The sequence below is a fragment of the Felis catus genome, chromosome D3 (assembly GCF_018350175.1).
Source record: "Felis catus isolate Fca126 chromosome D3, F.catus_Fca126_mat1.0, whole genome shotgun sequence".
In the NCBI taxonomy this organism is placed as follows: Eukaryota; Metazoa; Chordata; class Mammalia; order Carnivora; family Felidae; genus Felis; species Felis catus.
Window position 1 is genome coordinate 35,937,271 of NC_058379.1, and position 23,578 is coordinate 35,960,848.

Here is a 23,578-nt window from a genome sequence, read left to right on the forward strand (position 1 = left end):
CTGATGTTCAGTTTCTCTCCCTCTCCCGATTCTTTCCTCAACCCATAATACTTTCAAAGGCCTTCCACCTTTAAAATAGCCTTTGATTGTTCAATGGTCCTCTGTGTGCTGCCATATTTCTCTCTCTCCCCTTCTCAGCTAAGCCTCTGACGAGCTCCCACTCCGTCTGTGTGTTCTCGTTTTCTGCCGTGGCCTTGACTCTGCAGACTGCCTTCCGTCCTCCCTGTCTGTTGTGCCTACAGGTCATTAGGTCACTCAACCTCCGTTTCACCCACTCATGCTCTCTAATGTGTTCTTGACTTCCTTCTGGGGAACTTCTTCCTCCCTACGGGGTGGCTTGCCATTTAGGGGCCCTGGCCAGCGAGGGATGAGCATGTGAACCAACCTGGAGGAGTCAGATGCTCTGGTCCCTGTAATGTGAATCCTGAGCACAGTGAAAACGGGCCGGAAGTTGTCGGCATGCGTCCTCTCCGCGCCGGCACCTTGACCAGACTGGCCATGAGGCCCCTCCACTCACTGGCCCTCTGGAGTTGGTGCCTTGTTTCCTGTCTGTTTGCAAGCCGTATTCTTCACATGAACGTGCTGAGCTCCTAATGTTCTTCCAGTAAATTTCCCTTTGGCTTAAATGAGCCTGAGTTGATTTCTGTTGCATATAATTGAAGGGCTCTGATGGGTCTTCCCTCTGAAGCTACTCAGGCAGAAGGTTACCAAAGACTTTTCCTTGTTACATTCAATGGCTATTTTTTTCTGCCTTCCATACTCTCCTTCTGCAGAACCTCCACTATGTCCCCTTTTCCATGTCATTCTGTCACTCAGACCTTCAGGGGCTGGCTCTCTGCTTCCCACTCCTCAAGTGCACACCTAGCTCTCTGTGATAAAGCGTCCATTCTTGCCATGTTCATTTTGAACACATCTCCGCAGTCTCCCCTGGGGAAACTAAGGGAAACTATGTCTCTGCCTAGAGCACCCTTTCTTCCCTTCCTTTCTTCCCTTGCTGATTAAACCCTAGTTGCTGCCCTGCACTGAGCTCCATACACCACATTCCTCCGGGAAGCATTTATTAGCAAACCCCTCCAACGTCACCTTCCAGTCTGACGGGAGGTGACTCTTGTATGAACTACCCGAGCATTCTGAAACCTCTGTCATAGAATTGGGTCCCCATGTTTGCCTCCTCATTCCTGTGGACATGCTTAATGTATCTTTGTAGCTCTGGCCTCTTGTGTCTACATACATTGACAGGTATCCTGCACTGGCTTGTTCCCTGAAGGAACCCTCCCCCCTCCACCTTGTCAGTGATTTTCCTCTGTCCCCTTGCCCCTTTCTTTACCTGTAGCTTTCATCTTTGCTTCCAATTACATCTTCTTTTCAGACTTCCAACTCTGCTCATGTCCACCGCACCACCACCACAACTGCCTGCCCACATGGGTGCTCTCCCCATTATAGTCACATCCTGACCTTTTCTCACCTCTAGGTGCTGTTCCATCTCCTTTCTTTGATTTACGTCTCCAAGAACAAGCTACGTACCAAAGACAGGGAGTGGGGGCCTTGTGGAATTGTGGAGAGAGCATGGCCTTTGGAGTGAGACATTCTAGACATTCCAGCTCTGTGGCCTTAGCCAAATTATTTAACCTCACTGAGCCTTAGTTTGCTAACTTTGAAAATAGAAATCTTTCTATGTATCTCATAGGGTGGCCATGATAATTCAAAGAAATAAGGCTTGTTCAGTCATTTAGCAGAATGCTTGGCACAGAATAGGTGCTCAATATATTTTGCTGACCTACCTTTCCCTAGAGGTACCTGGCCTCTCTGCAGCTTTTGTCAACACTGCTTACCTTCTCCTTCTCGTTGAAACTGTATCATCTCTTAGTCACGATTGTGGAGTCTCTTGGTTCTTACCTTATTTCTCTCATACGTCATTTTCAGTCTCCATTCTGAGTCCCTCTTTCCCTGTCTGCCCCAAGATACAGATATTCACTGGTACTCTGTCTTTAGTCCTTCTCTTCTCCCTGTTTTTCTGCCCACGAATGCCATGCTTCTGTTACAGTGGTTATCACTTTGCATTATAACTTTTTGTTTGCCGGTCTTTCTAGCTCTTAGATCATGTCATCTCTTTCCATCTTGTTATCCTTCGTCTAGTCCAAAGCCTAGCACACAGTAGATACTCCGTAAACGAAGAGAGAATCACACATTTAATAGTCTCTATGTCTTCAGCACATGTATCCCTCCAGAACTTTCTGGAAAGCCCCACATTGTTCATTCAGCATCTCAAAGTCAGCATGTCCAATATGAATCATGCTAGTTTCTTCCTAAACTTGCTTTTCTTTTTGGGGGGCTGAGGCAGAGAGAAGGGATACATACTCATTCTTGGTCAATATTCTTTATAGCATTCCAAGTCACAATGGTAGAAACCTTGTTGCATAATTCAGTTCTTTTCCCTTATTAGCATCCCCAAATCACACCCAAATTGTGTGTCTCCCATAAATTCCCAATGCCACGGCCACAACTCAAGTGCACATCATCTCTCACTGAGAGTCTGAGAGTCTTGCTCCAACCCGACTTTGTCTCCATGCCTTCGGTTACCTTTCTGCAGTGGCTGCTAGAACTACCTTTCAAAAGCACTAATTAGAACACACGATTCACCAGCTCAGTGCCTTCCGTTACAACAAACACAGCACTCACTTGCTGCGTCTACCTTTGCCTCTGCCTTGGAAGGCCGCAACTAGCCCTCCAGACTCAGCTGTACTTCCCCATCAGATCTCACAGCTGTGTCAGACTACTCGCTCCTTCCCATCTTGCCATCTACTCCCTTTCTGTGTTTTCCTTTTTTTAGAAATTCTTTTTAAATGTTTATTTATTTTTGAGAGACAGAGTGCACGCAGGGGAGGGGCAGAGAGGGAGACACAGAATCCAAAGCAGTCTCCAGGCTCCGAGTTGTCAGCACAGATCCCGACATAGGGCTCGAACTCACAGACCGCGAGATCATGACCTGAGCCGAAGTCGAACACTTAACCGACTGAGCCACCCAGGCGCCCCTCGGTGTTTTCTCTACAGTGGTTGCCTGTTCCTTGAGGACAAGTGCATCATAAACATCTTTGTATTTCTTAATGCCATAGATACAGTAAATATATCATTAAATGTTGGAGACCCTGGGCTGAAAAGGGAGTAGAAAGCCAACCTTTGGGTTTAATTTGTGAACAAGACAAACTGGGCTCTTTCATGAATTTTCTAACTTTTAAAGAGGGGAACTGAGAAAATCTTTGGGCAGAGGAAACCTCAAAGGCTCAGTGGGGCAACTAGGGAAGCATCCTTCCTGGACGAGCTGGCTGGCATGGAGGGGTCTATAGAGGGTCCCTCTCCTCCTGCTGATAGCTCAGTCCTTTGCCTCCTGGGTGATACACTGGGGGTAGGTGATGTGAAGTGTGGCAGTGCCTGGGTGGGAATCATCACATACTATAGTGCCAACTACCTCTTTTCCCCCTAGTTTTTGTTAAAGTTACAGAGGGAGGTAAGGCTTGAATCAGCTACATTAATATGATCTTTGACATGGTTGATGGTAAATCGAAATGGAGAGGAAGGTTTGTTGAACAAGTATAAATTAATCAAAGGCTAGTATTATAATTATCCAGGTCATAAAATATCATCTTAAATATCCAGTTCATTAAAAAGATCTATAAAAGGCAATGGTGAGAGTTCAAGACAGAAAAATTTTAGTTATGTCTATAAAAAGAACTTGTCTCTTCCCTTTCAGGTATGAGTTTGATGTCTTGGAAGAACTCCAGAGATTTTATACAAATATTGTTGGTATTTTGTACCTTTAGGCATTACCTATGTTATTCTTACTATTAACCAATATTTCCACATTTTATAAAGGGGCGACCTTGCCTCTCTCTTGCTTCGTTCGTTGATCCTAAATCTGGTGACTTTTGGAGAGAAGCAGATGTTCTTTGTTGTACATGACCGGGGGCACTTGGAATCTTAATATACCTTCCTTGCATGTGAATTAGAAAGTTAATTCTGACATGAAGCGCTCATCTTACACTTCTTTCTTTTGTTATTCTTTTAGTGACAAATGTTACGAAAGAAATCAGAGGTCAGCCTCTTTGGTAACAATCTTTAAAGCATCCATTTAGGTGGTTCTGTGCATCCTCTATATTGAGAGAGGCTAACAACTCTGGCCTTCACTTCCCTTAGTCCCAAGACCCTTTATCACCTGTTATCAGAACTATTCAGAGCAACTCAAAAATAATTTTCCAATATGACTATCAGACCTCATTTGGATTTTTAATAAACAGTCACATTCTAATGAGGTCTTCATAAAACTGACTAAATATGTTTAGAAATCATTAGCTTAAATTACCAGCGCAAAAATCTCCTTTGGGAGTCCCGCAGATTTGGTTATAAGACTTTTGGCAGATGGATTAGCCCAACAGCACAACAGAGTTTCCGAATCTCCACACAAACGATGTAAATGGGAATGCCTGGGAAACAGGCGACTGGATAAAAAGCGAAATGTCCCTCAGGTGGGTTCATTAAAGAGGGAAAACAATCACAGCACATTCCAGAGCAATTGAAATGCCAGGTGTGCAGCCGTCGGCAGGTGCCAGGCAAACTGACAAGGGTCCCTCCCCAGAACACACCGGCTGAAAGGGGATGCATGGCGGTGACAAGGAAGTCTCAGATAATGACAGGTCCTGGCAGATGTACCGGGGACCCCGCTGGAGGGAAGTGCAGCGTAAGTGTCTTCTGCACCAGGTGTGGCAACCGGGAGGGCTTCCCAGAGGCTCCAGCACCGGCAATTACAGCCGCCTAATGCAGAGCGCTTCAGGGCAAAAATCAGGGGAAAGCGGGTTCCCAGCTCTGACTTAATGAATCAGCAGCAAGTCTGTGTAAACAAACAGGCATCCGCTTAGCTCATGCCTAATTCATGAAGGACACACCATGTGCGGTAAACATGTTAAGTAGGTAGTGGTGGCCCTTAAAAACCGTGTCATTTTGATTTCTTCGGTGGTTTGTTGTTGCTGTTTTTAAGCATGGAGAATGGGGAAGTAATCTCTAAACAAATGTGCAGGATTAACAACGGGAAGTGGCTTGGAATAAAGGGCAGTGCCTTTTCCCGGAGGGAATGTGACCTCTTGTCAAAACCCCCGCAAATCACACCTGACATTTCAAGGACAGATGCCATTAAATTCATTACTAACTGAAGACAGACCGATCCACCGGGCTGATGGTAACAAGGTGAGGATTCTTCAGGGCTAACCGCATCCCTACAAACCTGGTAGGGATGTGGAAGGATTTAAAAAAAAAAAAAATAAGCTTACCAGACCTAAAATGATGGGTTTCTTTACTCCTGTGGGCTTCCATTTCTGGGTTAATCTGAAACCTAGTCACCCTCCCCCCTTTTAGCTGCATACTTTTCGCTGGAATTTCCATGGTTACTTGTCCGAAGGAATTGTTTCCAGCAAGAAAACCAACAGTGACTGCCCTGAATGGGATGGGTCCAAGTGCCTGATGGAAGGAACAGACCATCACCTCAGGGCCTTTATTTTTTATTTCTCCAAAGCCAGGTAACTCAGAATGAAAACTAGCTCCCTGCAACATGGGCCATGTCCACGAGACAGTGGGCTTTAGTGCGTGAGTGGTTTTGTTTTGCCTTTTGTCATTGTAGTAATTTCATGGCACGGTCTTCTTTTGACCTTTCCGCCAAAGAACTATACTGTCCTCATCCCTCCTTAAAGTAAAAGGGTTATATGAAACTAGCTCACTTCTTCAGTCACTGTGTCCAGAGGAGAGTAACCTTGGGAATTTCAATTAGGCGAGAAAAGACCATGTATGCCTTTATTTATCATTTTCTTAAAACCCGTAGTACTTGTTATTTTAAAATGATCTACTTTTCAGACTAATTTACCTTGGGATTATTTTCAGTGGGCTCTGATGCAAATATGTAGACTCTGAGGGGGTGAATAACTTTCAAGGCTGTGACAGCAGTCCGCAGATCTTTTCTTATCAGGCACAGGCAGTCAGCAAATATTTGTGAAATGAAGGATTCCGAATCCATCATACATTTCAGGGAAAGAAACCCAAGTTCATGAAAACAGGAAATCTGTAGCTTGGCTGTTTCACATTAACCTAGCATAGGCTAACTGCTCTCCGACACTAAGGTAGAAGAAACCTCCCTCATTCATTTCTTTGGGCAGTTACTCAGTGCCAGAAGGCAGAGACCAAAAATTCTGGTGGCGTTGAACTTTTTTTTTTTTTTTTTAGTAGTCATTACTGCTTTCATAGCAAAAGAATGAGACAAAAAAGGTAAATATAGACATCACTGTAGGTCTTAGGTTTGTTGGTGGAAAGGTAAGGGTGTCAGGAATACCTGTATTTATGAAGTCCTTAGAATGGGGCGGGAAGTTCTCTAACCACCTGACATGTCGAAACTCACTTAATCTTTACAAGAACCCTAGGAAGCAGGTGCTGTGATATCCCCACTGCCCAGGTGAAAGGTGGGTGGCAGAGACATGGGGTGGCCCCTTTTAGGCCAGGTACATGGTGAGCACCAGTCTCTAAGCCAGCTCCCCTGCTCTGTCTACCAGCAGAGGGAACTGAGACAATAAACAGTTTTTGTATTTTCAGTACATAAAATACTGCTTTGTATGTTTTTATACTTTACATAATGGTCTCAGAGCGTCTACCCAGTGTCTTGTCACTTTATATCCTTTACGTAGAGAAAGTTTTACATTTTTATATGGTCAAATTTCCCCATTCTCTTCTTAACACGTTGAGCTTTAGGTATCGTTGAAACATTCTTTTAAAAAAAGGCCATAAATATTTTCCTTCATATTTTCTTCTACAAGGTTTAAAGCTTAATTTAAAGCTACATTTTGGGATTAAAAAAATTTTTTTTAATGTTATTTATTTTTGAGAGAGAGAGACAGAGACGGAGCATGAGCGGGGACGGGCAGAGAGAAAGAGAGACGCACACAGAATCCGAAGCAGGCTCCAGGCTCCGAGCTGTCAGCACAGAGCCCGACGCGGGGCTCGAACTTACAGACCACGAGATCATGACCTGAGATGAAGTCAGACGCTCAACCGACTGAGCCACCCAGGTGCCCCTACATTTTGTTTTTTATTTGGCATTTGTTTTTGGTGTTTTATGATTTTTTTCTTTTGTCCACACCGATGAGCAAATTTCCTAGCTCAGTGTATTGAAAAGCTCGTGTTTTCCCCACTATTTACACATTTTCCTACATATGGCTATAGTCAACATCTGGGCTTTTTGATCTGTTGGTCTATTTCTCTCTTCCCAATCTGTGGTACCTATAGGTTTCTATTTTCCTATGTCCTCGTCTGGTTTTGATATCAAGGTTATACAAGTCTCTTAAAGTGGGGGAGAAGTCTTCCTTTTCTCTTCCCTTCGAATAATTTTCGTAAGATTTGAATTATCTATTCCTTGAATATTTAGTAGAACACACCTGTTAATACTTTGGGGACTGGTGCTTTTCCCTGAGTCAATTTTTAACCAGTGTTTACTTTTTAATTAATGCCTACTCAGACTTTTTAAGAAAAAAAATTTTAACGTTCATTTATTTTTGAGAGAGACAGAGAGACAGAGATGAATGGGGGACAGGCAGAGAGAGACAGGGAGACACAGAATTGTAAACAGGCTCCAGGCTTGGAGCTGTTACCTTGGAGCCCGACACAGGGCTTGAACTCACAAGCCATGAGATCATGACCTGAGCCGAAGTTGGACGCTTAACTGACTGAGCCACCCAGGTGCCCCGTAATTTTTGTCCCATTTTGAATCAGTTTTGGAAAATCATACTTGTGAAGAAAATTACCCAACTTCTCTAATTTTTCAAGTTTGTTAGCTATTCATATTATCTATTATGATAAAAGAATCTTTTTCCTATTTCAAATATTGAGAGTTTTTGGCTTTTTTTCTTGTACTTCAGACTGCCAGATGTTTGTCTATTTTGTGAATCTTTTCACAAAACCCTTTTGATTCTGTTGATTTTCATGATTGTTTCTTTGCTTTTAATTTAATAATTTTCCGTTCTATTATTTCCTTTTTTCTTTAGTTGTATTCTGTTCACGTATTTTTTTTATTAATTTTTTTTTACATTTATATTTATTTTTGAGAAACAGAGTGAGACAAAGCGTGAGCAGGGGAGGGGCAGAGAGAGAAGGAGACACAGAATCCAAAGCAGGCTCCAGGCTCCAAGTCATCAGCACAGAGCCTGACGCGGGGCTCGAACTCACGAACCATGAGATCGTGGGCCGAAGTCGGATGCTTAACCGAATGAGCCACCCAGGTGCCCCAACACGTATCTTTTTGATTTAGATGCTTGCTTGGTCTTTCTTCTTTTCTAATGACACTTAAAAACATATACACCCTTTTAGGTACCATTTTATCTGCATCCTACAAGTTTACTCTATGATACTATGATTCACAGTTCTCAGTAAGTTCTGATTCACATCAGGGCATTTTGCTTTGACCCATGAGTTGGGGGAAATGCTTTCTCATCTAGATCCTCAGTGAAGACTAATTTGTCTCTTTCTCACTTCCCTGTTCCGGTGCCCAGCTGGCTTCCCTCTTCCACCTCCCTCTGCGACCCCCTCCACTGTCCCTTCTCTGAGTGCCTACCTTTTGTGAGCTTAGGTGTCAGGTGGCAATCTCGAGTTCAAATTCCTCGTATTGCACAGGCCTAACACATTATCTCCTGTTTTTGGGTGGGTGTAAAAGCCAAGATCCGAAATCATGAAGTCTGAGGTCCCCCACCCTCCCTCCAAGACTGACGCACCCCACCTGCCCAGCCTCCAAAGAACAGTGGCAGTGTCCGCTCTCCGTCTGGCCTCTAGCTCTCACTCTTCTGGTTTCTAGTAGTTTCCTTTCTCGAAAGCTAAGCCAAATATTTTTAACATACATATTTACATATGATTTACATGTAATATACAGTTATTAAAATACATATTTATATTTTATCTAGAATTTCTAGATGTTTGTAGGAGGAGGGTTTTCAGGTTATTTAGTTTGCTATTTTTGCTAAAATTGAAAGTACCTCCCACTTCTGAATGTCTCTCTTCTTGATTTGCACCTCCTGATACTTCTGAAAATCCTTTTTTTTTTTTTTTTTGGAAACAGCTTTACTGAAGTATAATTGATACATGATTACAATATACAATGTTTATTTTTTAAAAATTATTTTTATTTTTGGGCACCTGGGTGGCGCGGTCGGTTGAGCCTCCGACTTCAGCTCAGGTCATGATCTCACAGCTCATGAGTTCGAGCCCTGCGTCGGGCTCTGTGCTGACAGCTCAGAGCCTGGAGCCTGCTTCGGATTCTGTGTCTCTCTCTGCCCCTCTCCCACTCGCGCTCTCTCTCTCTCTCTCTCTCTCTCTCTCTCTCAGAAATAAAAACATTAAAAAAATAATTATTTTTATTTTTTAAAATGTATTTATTTTTTTGAGAAAGAGTATGAGCAGGGAAGAGAGAGAGAGAGAGAAAGAGAGAGAGAATCTCACGCAGTGTGGAGCCTGATGACACTGAGTGTGGAGCCTGATGACACGAGGCTTGATCCCACAACCCAGGGATCATGACCTCATCTGAAATCAAGAGTGGAATGGTCAACCTACTGAGCCACCCAGGTGCCCCCAATATACAATGTTTATGTGCACAACTTGATGAGTTTCAACATATGCATACACGTGGTATCATCACTATTTCCAAGATAACAGACATATCCAATGCCTCTCCAAGTTTCCTGTGTCCCTTTTTCTTTGTTTTTGTAGTAAGAACACTTAATGTAAGATCTACCATCTGAACAAATTAAGTGCACAAAACTGTATTGTTAACTGTATAAGCACTATTTTGCATAGCAGACCTCCAGAACTTACTTATCTAGCGTAACCAAAACTTTGTACCCATTGAACATCAACTCCCTATTTCTCCCTCTTCCCAGTCCTTGGCAACCACTATGGTATTTCTCTGCTTATATGAATTTGACTATTTTGGATAATTCATAGAAGTAGAATCATGTATTCTGTGACTGGCTTATATGATGTTCTCCAGGTTCATCCATGTTGTAAATGGCAGGGTTTCCTTCTTTTTTAAGCCTGACCAAGAACCTTAAGCAACAACTCCTTTATGGTTTCTGCCCCAGTATTTCACTTCTAGGCTAATCTCCAGGCTACCTTTGCTGCTGAGGGTCAATCTCACAATGTCAACCTTTTCTATGAAGTAATGGGTTGGCTGAGTGGATTAAGCATCTGTCTCTTTCACCTTGGGTTGTGATTCCAGGGTCATGGGATCGAGCCCTGTGTCAGGCTCTGTGCTGGTAGTGTGGAACCTGCTTGGGATTCTCTCTCTCCCTCTCTTTCTGCCCCTCCCTATCCCCTCTCTCAAAATAAATTGAAGGGGCACATGCACCACGATGTTTATAGCAGCACTAGCAACAACAGCCAAGTTATGGAGAGAGCCTAAATGTCCATCCACTGATGAATGGATAAAGAAGATGTGGTTTATATATACAATGGAATACTACTCAGGGATCAAAAAGAATGAAACCTTGCCATTTGCAACAATGTGGATGGAACTAGAGTGTATTATGCTGAGCTAAATAAGTCAGAGGAAGACAAATATAATATGATCTCACTTATGTGGAATTTGAGAAACACAACAGATGAACATAGGGGAAGGGAAGGAAAACTAAGATAAAAACAGAGAGGGTGGCAAACCATAAGACACTCTTGAGTACAGAGAACAAACTGAGGGTTGCTGGAGGGGAGGTGGGTGGGGGGATGGGCTAAATGGGTGATGGCCATTAAGGAGAACACCTGGGATGAGCTCTGGGTGTTACATGTAAGTGACACATCACTGGGTTCTACTGGAACCAATACTATACTGTATGTTAACTACTAACTTGAATTTAAATAAATAAATTTAAAAAAACTAGGAAGTTATACCAACTTACTTCATAAGGTTAAAGTGACAATTAATGAGATGACACATGCAAATCAAAGTACATAATAAATTATAAACTTTTACTTAAAAAAAAAAAGAACTAACAGATTCTTGAGTTGAGCACAGCCATGGAATTGACCCTCTTATAAAACAAAGCAATTGCACCCTGTGTATTTCTCCTTTATAAATTTCACTTTGGAAATAATCCTATAGCGTACCACTACCTAGGTTATAACTGCTTAAGTATTTCCCGCTTTAATAAAAACAGCTCTCGTGACCAGTTCCTACAGATAAAGTCATACAAGACTTCAGGGGGAAGACGACGATCTCTATTTGACAGGTTCAGAAACAGAGAGGCAGGAAAGTAAAATCTAAGCAGGAGGAGATGCTGGAATGCCAAGCTCAGGACTGCATCCAGTGGCTTACCCTGTTTTCAGAGTCAATGTTCCGGAGCTAGGGAAAGCAGTCGCGTCTAATGCAGCACCCATTGTGTTTTGACACCCAGCAACAAGTGTTCTCGCGCTTAGAGGTGTTTTCATGTGCTCAATATAGCCAGATAACAACTGCTTTTAAATCCTGAGTGCCTTGCCTGTCTGTTGCTATCGCAACAAATGAAAGCAATTCAGTCTGTGTTTACTGATAATTTATAAGCAAGTGCAGCAAGCGACAGGAGGAGGTGTCGTAGTTAACGTTTGCTAAAGTACACACAATACTTCAAAAGCCTATTCTGGCCTTACTCCACGTTACCAACTGAGCAAGGAACATGTGGCCGTGGAGGCGGACGGCCGACTTACCCTTCCCACTTCCACGAGGTTGGTCACCATTATGATGCTTGCGGTGTTTTCGTGCCACACCATCCTCCAGAAGTCATAGATGGTCTCTTGCATTGGTCCTGCAGCAAAACAGAACACAGACTTTTTTTTTTTTCCTCTTTGTAAGTTTGCAACTGGCCAATTTCTGGGGCTTGCAAATAAACCTATCAAGGCTCGCATGCAGTCCCCTCACTTTTATAGATGGACTTAGCTCTCCTTTCTAGTACCGATGCTAGTGTTGATGGGTGCCCTTGCTCAAACAGCACCTCCAGAGATACTGAATTTTTCATGCATGGTTGAATTTTCGCCTGTCATCAAACGTCTCTGCATTTGAGCTCTTTTTACCTCTCTTAAACGACTGCTGTGAAAGAAAGTTATTTCTCCATCATTTAGCTATTTATCTCCATAATACTCAAGAGTGAAATTTTAAAAAATGGATAACATCACTCTTCCTGCTAACAATTGGCAGATATCCCAGGGAAATGGTATATAGAATGAAATGAGCCTCTGTAGGAAAAATGGCCTCTTCTTGTTTCTAATATTTTTCTTATTCTGTGCCATCTGTCAAATTAATCCTTTTTTTTTTCACCTGACTTCCAAAAGTGAGAGAGAAATTAGACTTTTAAGCAGATGTACTTCCTGTCACTGAACGTGATCAGTACCTCCTTGCTCAACTCCCGGGATCTGAGTATTCCAAAGCTCTTATGGACCCGGGAAAAAGGGGAGGGGGGAGGCGGGCATTACAAAATGCCAGTTCTATAGAAGCAGGTACAGGAAGTTGGAATATAACATTTCTTCGAAACCAGATTTGCAAAAACCCTAATCTCTACTTGATGCTCATGCATGTCTGAGGGTGTAAGCATAACAGTACAAATCTTTAAAGAACAAGGAGAAATGCAAGGAAATGAGATGAGCACAACCTCAAAGGCACAAGAGCCACATGATACGTGGGGAATCATACAAATGGTCAGGCACATGCTGGGACCAGGACCCGGTTGTACTATAGGATCTTGACAATGCAGATTACTGGATCTGGAACTCAAATATCTGACTTTGAGATCTGCCTCTACCTTTTCACTGGCTGTGTGATTTTGGACAAGTTAGCCACCGTAAGCTTCAGTGTTTTCATCTTTCTTGATCTACATACTGATTTCAATGACACATCTCAGGGTTATTTTGAGGAGTCGTGGAGTTAATGCATACGTAGGCATTTTATAAATAGCAAAGCATGAACACGAAGACAAGGTGTGTTCAAAGATATTTATAAGTGGTCCTTCCTTGGCTAAGGCTTGGACACTGAGTAATGGTGGCACAGCCGGGGCCCCCCTTCAGGTACCTCCCATTCATCTTGACCAATTATCAGCTGGTTCTTGGGTAATTTTTCTTCTCCAGTTTCACCATCAAAACCTCCTTGCCTTCTGTCTACAACACAAGCTTCTATCACTCCTCCTTGCTGCTCTGACTACACGCTCACCCTTCCCGGAAAAGCTGACTCCACCTCCTGATGTCTCTGTGTCTTGTCCCCTGAGGGGTCCAGGCCCGCCACCTCTCATGAAGCTGTGCCCCGCCATTTCAGCCCACGCACGTGCCATTCTCCTGAGGTATGGGCTGAGGATTTCAACGACTTCAATCTAAGGTTACAGAGGGGACACGTAAACACTGGATCCCATCCATCACTACGTTTGTAGCCTGTGGACAGGAGCATTCATTGTGTCCTGAACCGCTTGTCGCTTATTCACAAGAACAAATACACCCTGAGTCTATCTTTGTATACACAGATAGCCTTCCCAACATGACTCCCCTCCCCCTCCGCAAAGAGGTGGCCCAGGCACTTTCTGCTTCCTTCACTAGATACACGGGCCTGAGCCACCTAGTCTGCAAGTTGCGGCAAGAGTCCTGATGACCATGGCTGTGGTGGATGAGTCAGATGTTCCAGCACTGTGGATGGCATATGCCTGCAGAAGAAAAGCCACGTCTCCCTTCCGTGCCCAACAGGAGTCACTCCAGAGCTATTCCAGGCTGTGGGCCAGTTCCCAAGTGCAGCTCACTTCCCCTTTCTGAGCTTTAGACTCCCTTGTGATTATTTAAGAGCCCCCTGGAGGGAAACATGGCTGTGGCTGTGGTTTTACTACAATTTCCTTAGTGCCTTATGGAACACCTGGGACATAGCAGGAGCTCAGTGAATAAGTGAATCAAGAAGTGAGCCTATATGCTTATGTATAAATTGTATTATTTACTATTAAACATACTAAAACATATCTCAGGATTAAGGAATATTAATAGATCATATTTACATGATTTCCTTCCTCGACTTCTATTTTGGAGACTCTCTATAGAAGCTGGAAAGCACATCGGCTTCACTCCTTTCCAGTTCATTGAAAGGGGGCATCTTCTGCAAGGGGCTCTTCGGAATGTGTGAGAGCAGTGATCAGGCAGGCCTCAGAGTGCTGTGACTGGACTACTGCTCCCAACCACCAACCAAGTCCCTCCTCTGTTTCCCAGACTCAAGGCTTTGCCTCTCAACTTAACTCAGTCCATTTCCCTAGGTAACCAGAGTGCCGTCCTGGCCTCCAGTAACTGTTCCCTACCGAGGGCAGTGGTTCTCAACTCTAGCTGCAGGTTACGATTATTGTGTAGCTTTTAAAAAATTCTGAGATCCGAGGTGCCTGGGTGACTCAGTCGGCTGGGCGTCTGACTCTTGATTATTGGCTCAGGTCATAATCTCACGGCTTGTAAGTTTGAGTCCCGTGTTCCCTCTGCACTGACAGCACGGAGCCTGCTTGGGATTCTCTCTCACTTCCTCTCTCTCTGCCCCTCCCTGTGCTCTCTCTCAAAATATTTAAATGTTTAAATTTAATGTTTAAAAATCTGTTTTTATGTTAAAAAACATGTTTAAAAATATGTTAAGAAAACTATGTTTAATGTGAAAAAAATTTTTTTGCTGTTTAAAAATGTTTAAGAAATGTTTAAAAATTTCTGAGCTCTGGGAAGCTTGGGTGGCTCAGTGGGTAAACGTCTGACTTCAGCTCAGGTCATGATCTCACAGCTCGTGGGTTCGAGCCCCGCATTGGGCTCTGTGCTGACAGCTCAGAGCCTGGAGCCTGATTCAATTCTGTGTCTCCCTCTCTCTTTGCCTCTCCCCCACTCATTCTCTGTCTCCCTCTAGCTCAAAAATAAATAAACATTAAAAAAAATTCAAAAAAAATTCTGAGATCCTAACCTGAAAGACTGATTTAATTGGTCTGGGGTGAGGTTAGGTCTGGGTGTATTTTCAAATCTCTCCTGGTGGAGAACCACGGATCCAGAGCATCAGAAACATTCGGCTCTACCTTCTGACCTATCAGGTGGTCTCATATGGAGCAGGTGAATTGCGGAACACCGAAGATTTGTTTTGAATCTACTAATTAGTCTAACTCTGGGTACCAGCAATTTGAATGGAGAAATCCCATTTCTCTCTGATTTAGAAGGAACTTCGTACATAAAATGTCATCTAGGAACATGGCTGTATCACTTCACCAAGGGGGCTCAGAGGCTATGAAGGTGATAGGGGTTTTTAATGTTTACAAAGCTACACATGGGTTAACTTTAAAATCAAGGGCATTTATAAGCATTAGTGGTTCACTTGGGTGATTATATAAATGGTATTCTTGACGATTTTCTTACTTGCTGCCTTAAAAAAAAAAAGATTGGGATAGACTAAAAAAAAAAAACAATTAGGATAGAAAAATTAGACTAAAAAAAAAAAAGACTGGGCTAGAAAAATGAAATAGGTGATGTTCTTTTCAATGCTAAAATTACAATCAGTATCCAGAGGAACTGTAACAGTTTGGGCTAATATCTGAAAATGAGGGGCGCCTGGGTGGCGCAGTCGGTTAAGCGTCCGACTTCAGCCAGGTCACGATCTCGCGGTCCATGAGTTCGAGCCCCGCATCAGGCTCTGGGCTGATGGCTCGGAGCCTGGAGCCTGTTTCCGATTCTGTGTCTCCCTCTCTCTCTGCCCCTCCCCCGTTCATGCTCTGTCTCTCTCTGTCCCAAAAATAAATAAACGTTGAAAAAAAATTTAAAAAAAAAATGAAAATGAATTTGAACACAAAGATTATTCTGAGTTGATCCCAGGAAGAAAAAAACATGCAAGGAGAGGGTCCCCATCTCCCCCGGTGTAGTTTTGGCTTGGTTTCCTGGTCTCTTCTCCCCTTCACGTGTGTGCCACTGTGCTGTCATTTGAGAGCAGCCCCCTTTCTGACACACCACATGACCTCCCTGATCTGGTGACCATGGCGGTTCACCAACAAAACTGTTCGGGGGTGGGCACCGGAGAGTTTTGTCCTCTTGACTAATGATGCAAGATATTTTCGTGAATGTTCATTCAAATCTTGGTTTGTGTTTTCATGCTTTTTTTGGAGGGGAAGGGGACTAAAGGAAGAAGGAAGGCACCTGAATTTAAGGTTTTTAAAAAAAATTTTTTTTAACATTTATTTATTTTTGAGACAGAGAGAGACAGAGCATGAACGGGGGAGGGGCAGAGAGAGAGGGAGACACAGAATCTGAAACAGGTTCCAGGCTCTGAGCTGTCCGCACAGAGCCCGACGCGGGGCTCGAACTCATGGACCGCGAGATCATGACCTGAGCCGAAGTCGGACGCTCAACCGATTGAGCCACCCAGGTGCCCTGGAATTTAAGGTTTTTAATGCAAAATTGATCAGTCCTGTTTTTCTTTTCTTTTTGAAATTATTCCAATTATACTGAATAATGTATTTCAAATTATTTCCCGAGACACGAATAAATTATGACTCAGAGATACATGTCTTCTAACAAAAATCAAAAAGCATGCCAGAGGCCAGCACAGAACAGGCTTTACTGATACCAAGATCCACTCCCTTTGATTTTGGTAGCTCCTGGTGGGGTCTGAGTGACCCTGGTCACCATGAGCCTCCAGATAAATGCCCGGGATACAAGGCGGTTATCCCTGGCACCCGTGCCCTGACAGAGCTGAGATTTAGGGCAGAACACCAGGGGAGAGTCAGTATTCCTCTGCCTTTGTTGTCTGTCTCCCAGAAGCTGGTGTGGCACATGCCCTTACCACGAGGACAAATATAGAGAGGTCACTGGGGATTGCTTCCAGGGTGGACAAACAACTAAACTCCTAAGACAAGGAATCTACAGAGGTAGGCAAAGGACTCCGGAAAACCTCCCTCACTCGAGGGACGGACGGCTGTGACCGACAGCCCTAGGATGATTTCCGCAGTTTGTGTCTGGGTGGGAGCCTCTGAGATTGCTGTGGCTGCATTTTACCGATGTTTGCACAACAGGCAAGAAAGTTCTTCCCAGCAGTTGTCCCCCTAGGGACTCAAGCAAGTGCAAGGGAAGGTCTCAAAATTTCAAGAATACCAGGCCGATAATACATTGTTTCCCTCACAATGCTGGACTCACGTGGACCTCTGCTGAGAAGAAAATGTGTGCAGGGGCCATTCCTACCACCACGGAGCCCGGAAGGAACAACAACAACAACAACAACAACAACAACAACAACAACAATAAAAAGGTCAGGAGGGACTAGAGCACAATAAAAAAAAAATTAAAAGCAATGGCAAGCATCAATGAAAGACATTCAAGGATGGGCTCTATTGAGTAAGGTGAGTTCTTCAGTTCATGGAAAGTGAGCGATATTAAAAAAATCGTAATTTCAAATCTTCAGAGAAGACTTGTATCCCTTTTCTTCATGTTCTAATTTCTATATGGTGTGTTTTCTGTGTTAATCAGAACCGCCAAGAAATCAAGGTCCTTAAGCTCACAGTGGCATATTGGAGTTTTTTGAAGGGAAGAACGATAGTACAAATTCAAAATGTGATCCCGTCATGAACAGGATAATACCTAACCTCTTTTGGGCACCTGCTGTTTCTCAGGTCCCGTTTGAAGTAGTTTAACGTGTAACAACTCGTTAAAAAGTAACTCATTAAAAAGACTGCATTCCAGTGTAACAGGTGCATGTTACTGGAAGGAGAGGGGCCCCGGGGAAGTCAGGCAGATTGTCTGAGGGCACATGGCTCGTGGGTTGCAGAGCTGACATGTGAGGCCTTACCCCACTGTGTGACGCTGCCTCCGTGGCAACGTCAAAAGCGACTCAGAAGGGTTCTAACCGACAGGGGCGTGCGCGCAGTCATCATGATCCCGGCAGGAGGATCACAGAAGAAAACCCACGTCGACCACCTGAAAACACCTCTTCAAACACGCATAATTTTAATCAGGGTGATTCCTGCCTTCCAGCCTCCCATGGGTCCCCCTGCCACAGAATCAAATCCAACTTTTTGAGTATGGCCAGCCGCAGTCCCCTTCTCCACTGTCCCTACTTCTCCTAGGTCCTGAGCTGCCAGCAGTCGGGAGCATTTGCAGTCCAGAAGCCCTCCTCCGATTGCTATCCGTCTCGGCTTGGCCCACTGAAGGTCACCTCCTCAGGCAAGTGTTCCGAGACCCAAACCATGGCTCCCTGTTTCTTCAAACATTTACAGTCAGTTGTGATGCCAGTCTGTTCTTAATGTACGTCTTCCTTGGAGGTCTGTGGACGCGGACCTGCCCATTCGGGTCACAGTTTCTCTGTGCCCAATGGTCTCATACCTAGCTTGCTTCCCTCATTCACACCCCCTTGCTGGCCCCTGGTGGGAATGTGAGCGTGCAGCCTGTATCTATAGGTGAGCACCCAGCCTGCTCTGTGCCAGGCACCCTTTGAGGTGTAGAAGGGGTGCCAAGGTGAATTACAGAAGAATAGCCCCTACTTTCAAGAAGCTTGCAGTTGTAGAAGGTAGAGAAAAGTCAAGGACATATTACATTCTCATTTAAAGGGAAGTAAAGTAAGAATCCTAAGATACTTGCATTTCAAACTGAGCTATGCACACTTCTGGAGACACATGGAGATTTTCCATGGGGTACATGATTAGTTTTAGAAGGATTCATTTCTAGATACTTAAGTCTATACGGACGCCATCAACACTGATCTCCCCGAGAAGGAGCCCCATGCACAACGGGCTTTCTTGCACTTGACAAAACTCTTACCCATCTCAAAGACTACTGTGGGGTGCTGCTCAGGTCTGAAACAAAGCAACTGACTGAAATACTGACTCTGAAAAATCACAGGGCTTCCTGCCTCCTTTGTCTGAAACAAATTTCTTTTTAAAAAAATTTTTTTTAACGTTTATTTATTTTTGAGACAGAGACAGAGCATGAACAGGGGAGGGGCAGAGAGAGAGGGAGACACAGAATCTGAAACAGGCTCCAGGCTCTGAGCTGTCAGCACAAAGCCTGATGTGGGGCTCGAACTCTCGGACTGTGAGATCATGACCTGAGCTGAAGCCAGACGCTTAACCGACCAAGCCACCCAGGCGCCCCTGTCTGAAACAAATTTCTATTATGGGTAAAACTTGATGTTAGAAATGGAGTATTTTTTTTTTAAATAAAGAGAAAACTTTATTTGTTAAACAATGCCATTGAAACCTGTATTTGATCATAGTAGAAGTCGGGGTGGGGCGCCTGGGTGGCCTAGTCGGTTAAGCATCTTGACTTCAGCTCAGGTCATGATCTCATGACTCGTGAAGTCTGAGCCACATGCTAGGCTGTCTGCTGACAGTTCAGAGCCTGGAGCCTGCTTCAGATTCTGTGCCTCCCTCTCTCCCTCTGCCCCTCCCCCATTCTCGCTCGCTCTCTCTCTCTCTCTCTCAAAAATAAACAAACATTTAAAAAATGAAAAAAAAATTGGAGTAATTTGATACACATTGGGATGCTCTGAATTCAGAACACTTGAAAGCAGTAGAGGCTGGTAATACTTATTCTTTTAAATGGAGGTGGAATGTTTGGCTTGAGTGCCATATTTTTCTGGATGAAACCCGTGGTTGGAGGTTTCATGTGTTTTCTTTCAGGTTAGATATGCTTAAGTCTATAAAGCAGTCAAAATATATTTATCACATATCATAAAATGTTTATTCTAATTACATCAGTCCTCATTTCATCTTAGAAAACATTTAATACTATCTCCTTTTAACAAGTAGGGAGTCCAGCTACCAGAAGGTCAAGTCCAGAGGGAGCCGCTCAGCTCTCCTGCAGCAGGCAGACAGATGTGTGCCCATTGTGGAGGGACCTGTTTTATTTACTGAACAAAAATTCTCAAGAAACACGACTATGTCGAATCTGAACAGCAAACAAAGAGTAAATAGAGAGATAACGCAACGAGTAATGAGAAAGGCACATTTTAAATATCTTAGTCTAGGTGTATCAAAAAATGTTGAATTGTTCCAAGGATGGCTCCCTGGACATGTAGGCGGCTGGCAGAGACCAGCAGTGGACATGTCCAGGCAGTGTGGAAATGTCTGGAATCCCTAAGACAGTGGTGGCATGGCTCCACATGGTGATTCCTCCGCAGCATGTGGCGTATGGGGGGAGGGAGGTCAGAACAGTGGTGGGCAGGGTGACTGGCCTCCGGATGGCCTTGCGCAGCTGGCACACTCAAGGTGACCTAGTGCAGAGATGGGGATCCCACCTGAATCAGACCGGGGAGACGGGCTGCCTTTGGAGGGCGGTTGTGGACAACACTGAGCTGGATTCTTGCTCACCCTGGTGCAAAGGAGCTGAGGGCCTTGGGCTGGAAAGTAAAGGGGACTTGGGAAGCAGGATGACAAAGACAGTGAACAATTAAATGAGGGGCAGTGATGAGCCCCTCGGGCCAGGTGTGTCTTATGTGTACTGTCTCGTTTACACATCTCTGCAACTGTGTACTTTACTATTTTAAGATGAGAACCAGACTTAGGAGAATAAGTGCCTATTTGTTTGTTTGTTTTTAGGTATTTTTGAGAGAGAGAGAGAGAGAGAGAGAGAGAGAGAGAGAGAGAGAGACAGAGCATGATAGGGGGGTCGTGGAGAGAGGGAGACACAGAATTGGAAGCAGGCTCCAGGCTCTGAGCTGTCAGCACAAAGCACGACCGGGGCTTGAACTCACGAACCACAAGATCATGACCTGAGCAGAAGTCGGATGCTAACCGACTGAGCCACCTGGGCGCCTTTGAAGCTGGGATTCCAACTCAGGTCAATACAATTGCACTTAAAAAAAAAAAAGTTTATTTATTTTTGACAGAGAGGGAGACAGGGCATGAGTGGGGGAGGGACAGAGAGAGAGAGTGAGAGAGAGAAGACAGAGAGGGGGAGAGAGAGAACCCCAAGCATGCTCCACACGGTCAGCACAGAGCCCAATGTGAGGCTCCATCCCATGAGCCGTGAGACCATGACCTGAGCTAAAATCAAGTACTGGATGCTTAACTGACTGAGCCACCTGGGCGCCCTGCACTTTTTAAATTTCAGAATGACCTCAACAGACCTGAGTGGAAGGCTCGTTTGTGAACATCAGTTCTCCACCTATGTGACATGACTGGTCCTGGGCGTGGGAGGGGGGCTGTGTCTGGTGTGGGGTACACACCGAATGGTGGAAGTACAGAGGGAGAGGGCAGGGAACCTAAGGGCAAAGTGGCTGCAGAAAACCGAGGAGCCCTTGCTTTGGGCACTGGCCTGGCTTGGGCTCGGTCAAGTCCTTCAGCATCCAGTTCATTCCATTAGGACAGACAGCCACCGAAGGTGGAATACGAATGTGGAAAAAGACAAGCCTAGGATTTATGCATTTATTTTAAAGCTCTTGCTCATAAATAAAAGTGGTCCTAAATTTTTGATCCATTATTGTTATTGTTGCTGCTGGCAATAATCTGAATAAGTATTATGGAGTCAGTTATTCAACATTCGGAGCATTAGATGTCCCTTCAGTGGTTTCTGAATAAGTTTTTATTAGAAAACTTTATGTGATTTTTCAGTATGATAGTTCTGTAATACATCTATAATTTTACATTGAGTAGCTTTTCATTTGTAGCCGTAGTGAAATGTAAAAGGTAAAATATGCCACCATGTCTTACGGACTGAATCTGCCTCGTGTATCACAAAAACGATAATGGTGACACAGAAAACAGTCGGCTTCTGCATTAATAATCCTTAACAATACTTACTTGATAGGTGCATTTGCTCTCCCCTGAGGCTACTTATGTTAAAATCATGGAATTTTTATGAATAATTTTTGGTTTCAGCTGCAGAAAGTGGAAACCGAAGTTGAGACGGCTGGGTGCATGAGCTGTGATTTGCTCATTTTCCTGAATTGCTAAGAATATCGCCCCCTCCCAGATATTACCGTTTTAAAGCAACAACAGAAATCAATGAAGAAATTAGGAGCAAACACTGAGGACTGTTGTGTGATGGGGAAAACCTGGGAATACTTTCTTTAACTAAATTCAAAAATATAACTGGTAGCAATGATAAAATAGGATTTCCAAGGATAGCTCTTACGGGAAGCATTCTCTACGCCCAGAATTACAGGGTTCGGAATGTTCACCAGCCTACTGGAATTTTCACTTAGTGACAGCAAAAGAGAAAATTGGCATAAAGTACACCTTTTTAGAAGTAGTGTCAAAAGCGATGACTTAAATCACGCTGTTAAATAGCGTGCGCAGCTACTGATTTCGGTGGTTCTCGCACAAAGATAGATCCCTTCTTACCCTGGAGGAGGCTTCCCCACTGTGGGTCTTTCCCCTTTGCCTGGCCCACTCGGGTTAGCAGCTGCTTGCCAATTACCCTGTTTCTGCTAGATTGGCTCCCAGGTGCGTGCTCCTCTTACAACCTAAAATGAGGCACACGCTTCCTGCCATATCCATGAGCAACCATCCCATTCCCTAAAATTGGCCTTTCAGGCTGAAATCAGAGAGTGTGCCAACATTAACTGTGCAAATATTCGGGGTTTTCCCTAGATGATAAGCGTCGTGGAATGTGGGCTTCCAGGTGCATTACTAGAACATATGCCATCCTGACTGGACCCCAAAAGGTCACGTCGGGTTTAACTAAGAGAAAATTGGTACAAACCAAACCCTAATGGACAGGCCGCACGCAGATTCTAAAACAGCCCGGGAAGCCTCTGTCTGTGGGTCACAAACCTTCCACCATCATCTCTTTATTTTTGGTTAGTAATGTGTCTTTTGTCTTACTCACTCGGTTTAAAGAGTTATGAAATATTTAACGACAAAAAGTATAACGAATGATATAGTAGATACTCTTTGCTATGTCTTAACAAAGAGATACATTTAATCGGTCCCAATTTTCTTCCTAAGAAATACAAGGCACTTGGTATTTTGAAATTCTAATCTCTACCTTCCCATTTTTCATATTCGTATTGTCTAGTATTCTCAGTTCCAGTATGAGTCCACCCTACCTTCTTTGGTCATTATTAGAGTTCCCTTCTTTTCTGTTGTAAATTTTTACATACCTTCACAGTTTTTATTGTGGTTTTCCTTAATTTATCCCTGCTAGGATACATTCCTGCATTTCCACGCCAGTCTTAATTATGTCACAAGTCACAGCAAAAATAAAGAAGCACGTTTTTTTCAAAAAAAGGAAACTGAAAACAAAATGAGTCAGGTATTCTTCTCCCCTACCAGGAATTTTAGGACCTGGAAATAAGGAAATAAATGAAAATAGGGGCTCTGTCACCTAAGTTTGTCATAATATTTTTAGAAGTTTTCTTTCCCTAATAAAAGCCACACGTGTTAAAATTAACCTAAATAAAGCATTTCGAAAAAAAAATCTATCCGATCACCCTTGGGAGTCTTCAAATAAGTTATTTTCGACACACAAGCATGTACACACTTTTAACCATTTAGATAAATTTGTGGAATGATAAGATCCCAAATCAAGTTTAGAGAATAACTTTGGCTTCTCTCATACCACATACGCCATATGATGACTTAAA

At 43.7% G+C, this 23,578-nt stretch overlaps 1 protein-coding gene across 10 annotated transcripts in view; it reads right to left on the bottom strand.

Moving 5' to 3' along the window:
- PTPRM (protein tyrosine phosphatase receptor type M) overlaps positions 1-23,578 on the bottom strand; it is a 798,079-nt gene that overhangs the window by 46,461 nt on the left and 728,040 nt on the right. For all 10 annotated transcript variants that reach the window (XM_003995022.6, XM_003995023.6, XM_019814995.3 and 7 more), the window contains one exon: positions 11,746-11,843. In XM_003995022.6, coding sequence (XP_003995071.1) covers positions 11,746-11,843 — 98 coding nt within the window. The remainder of the gene's footprint in view (positions 1-11,745; positions 11,844-23,578) is intronic.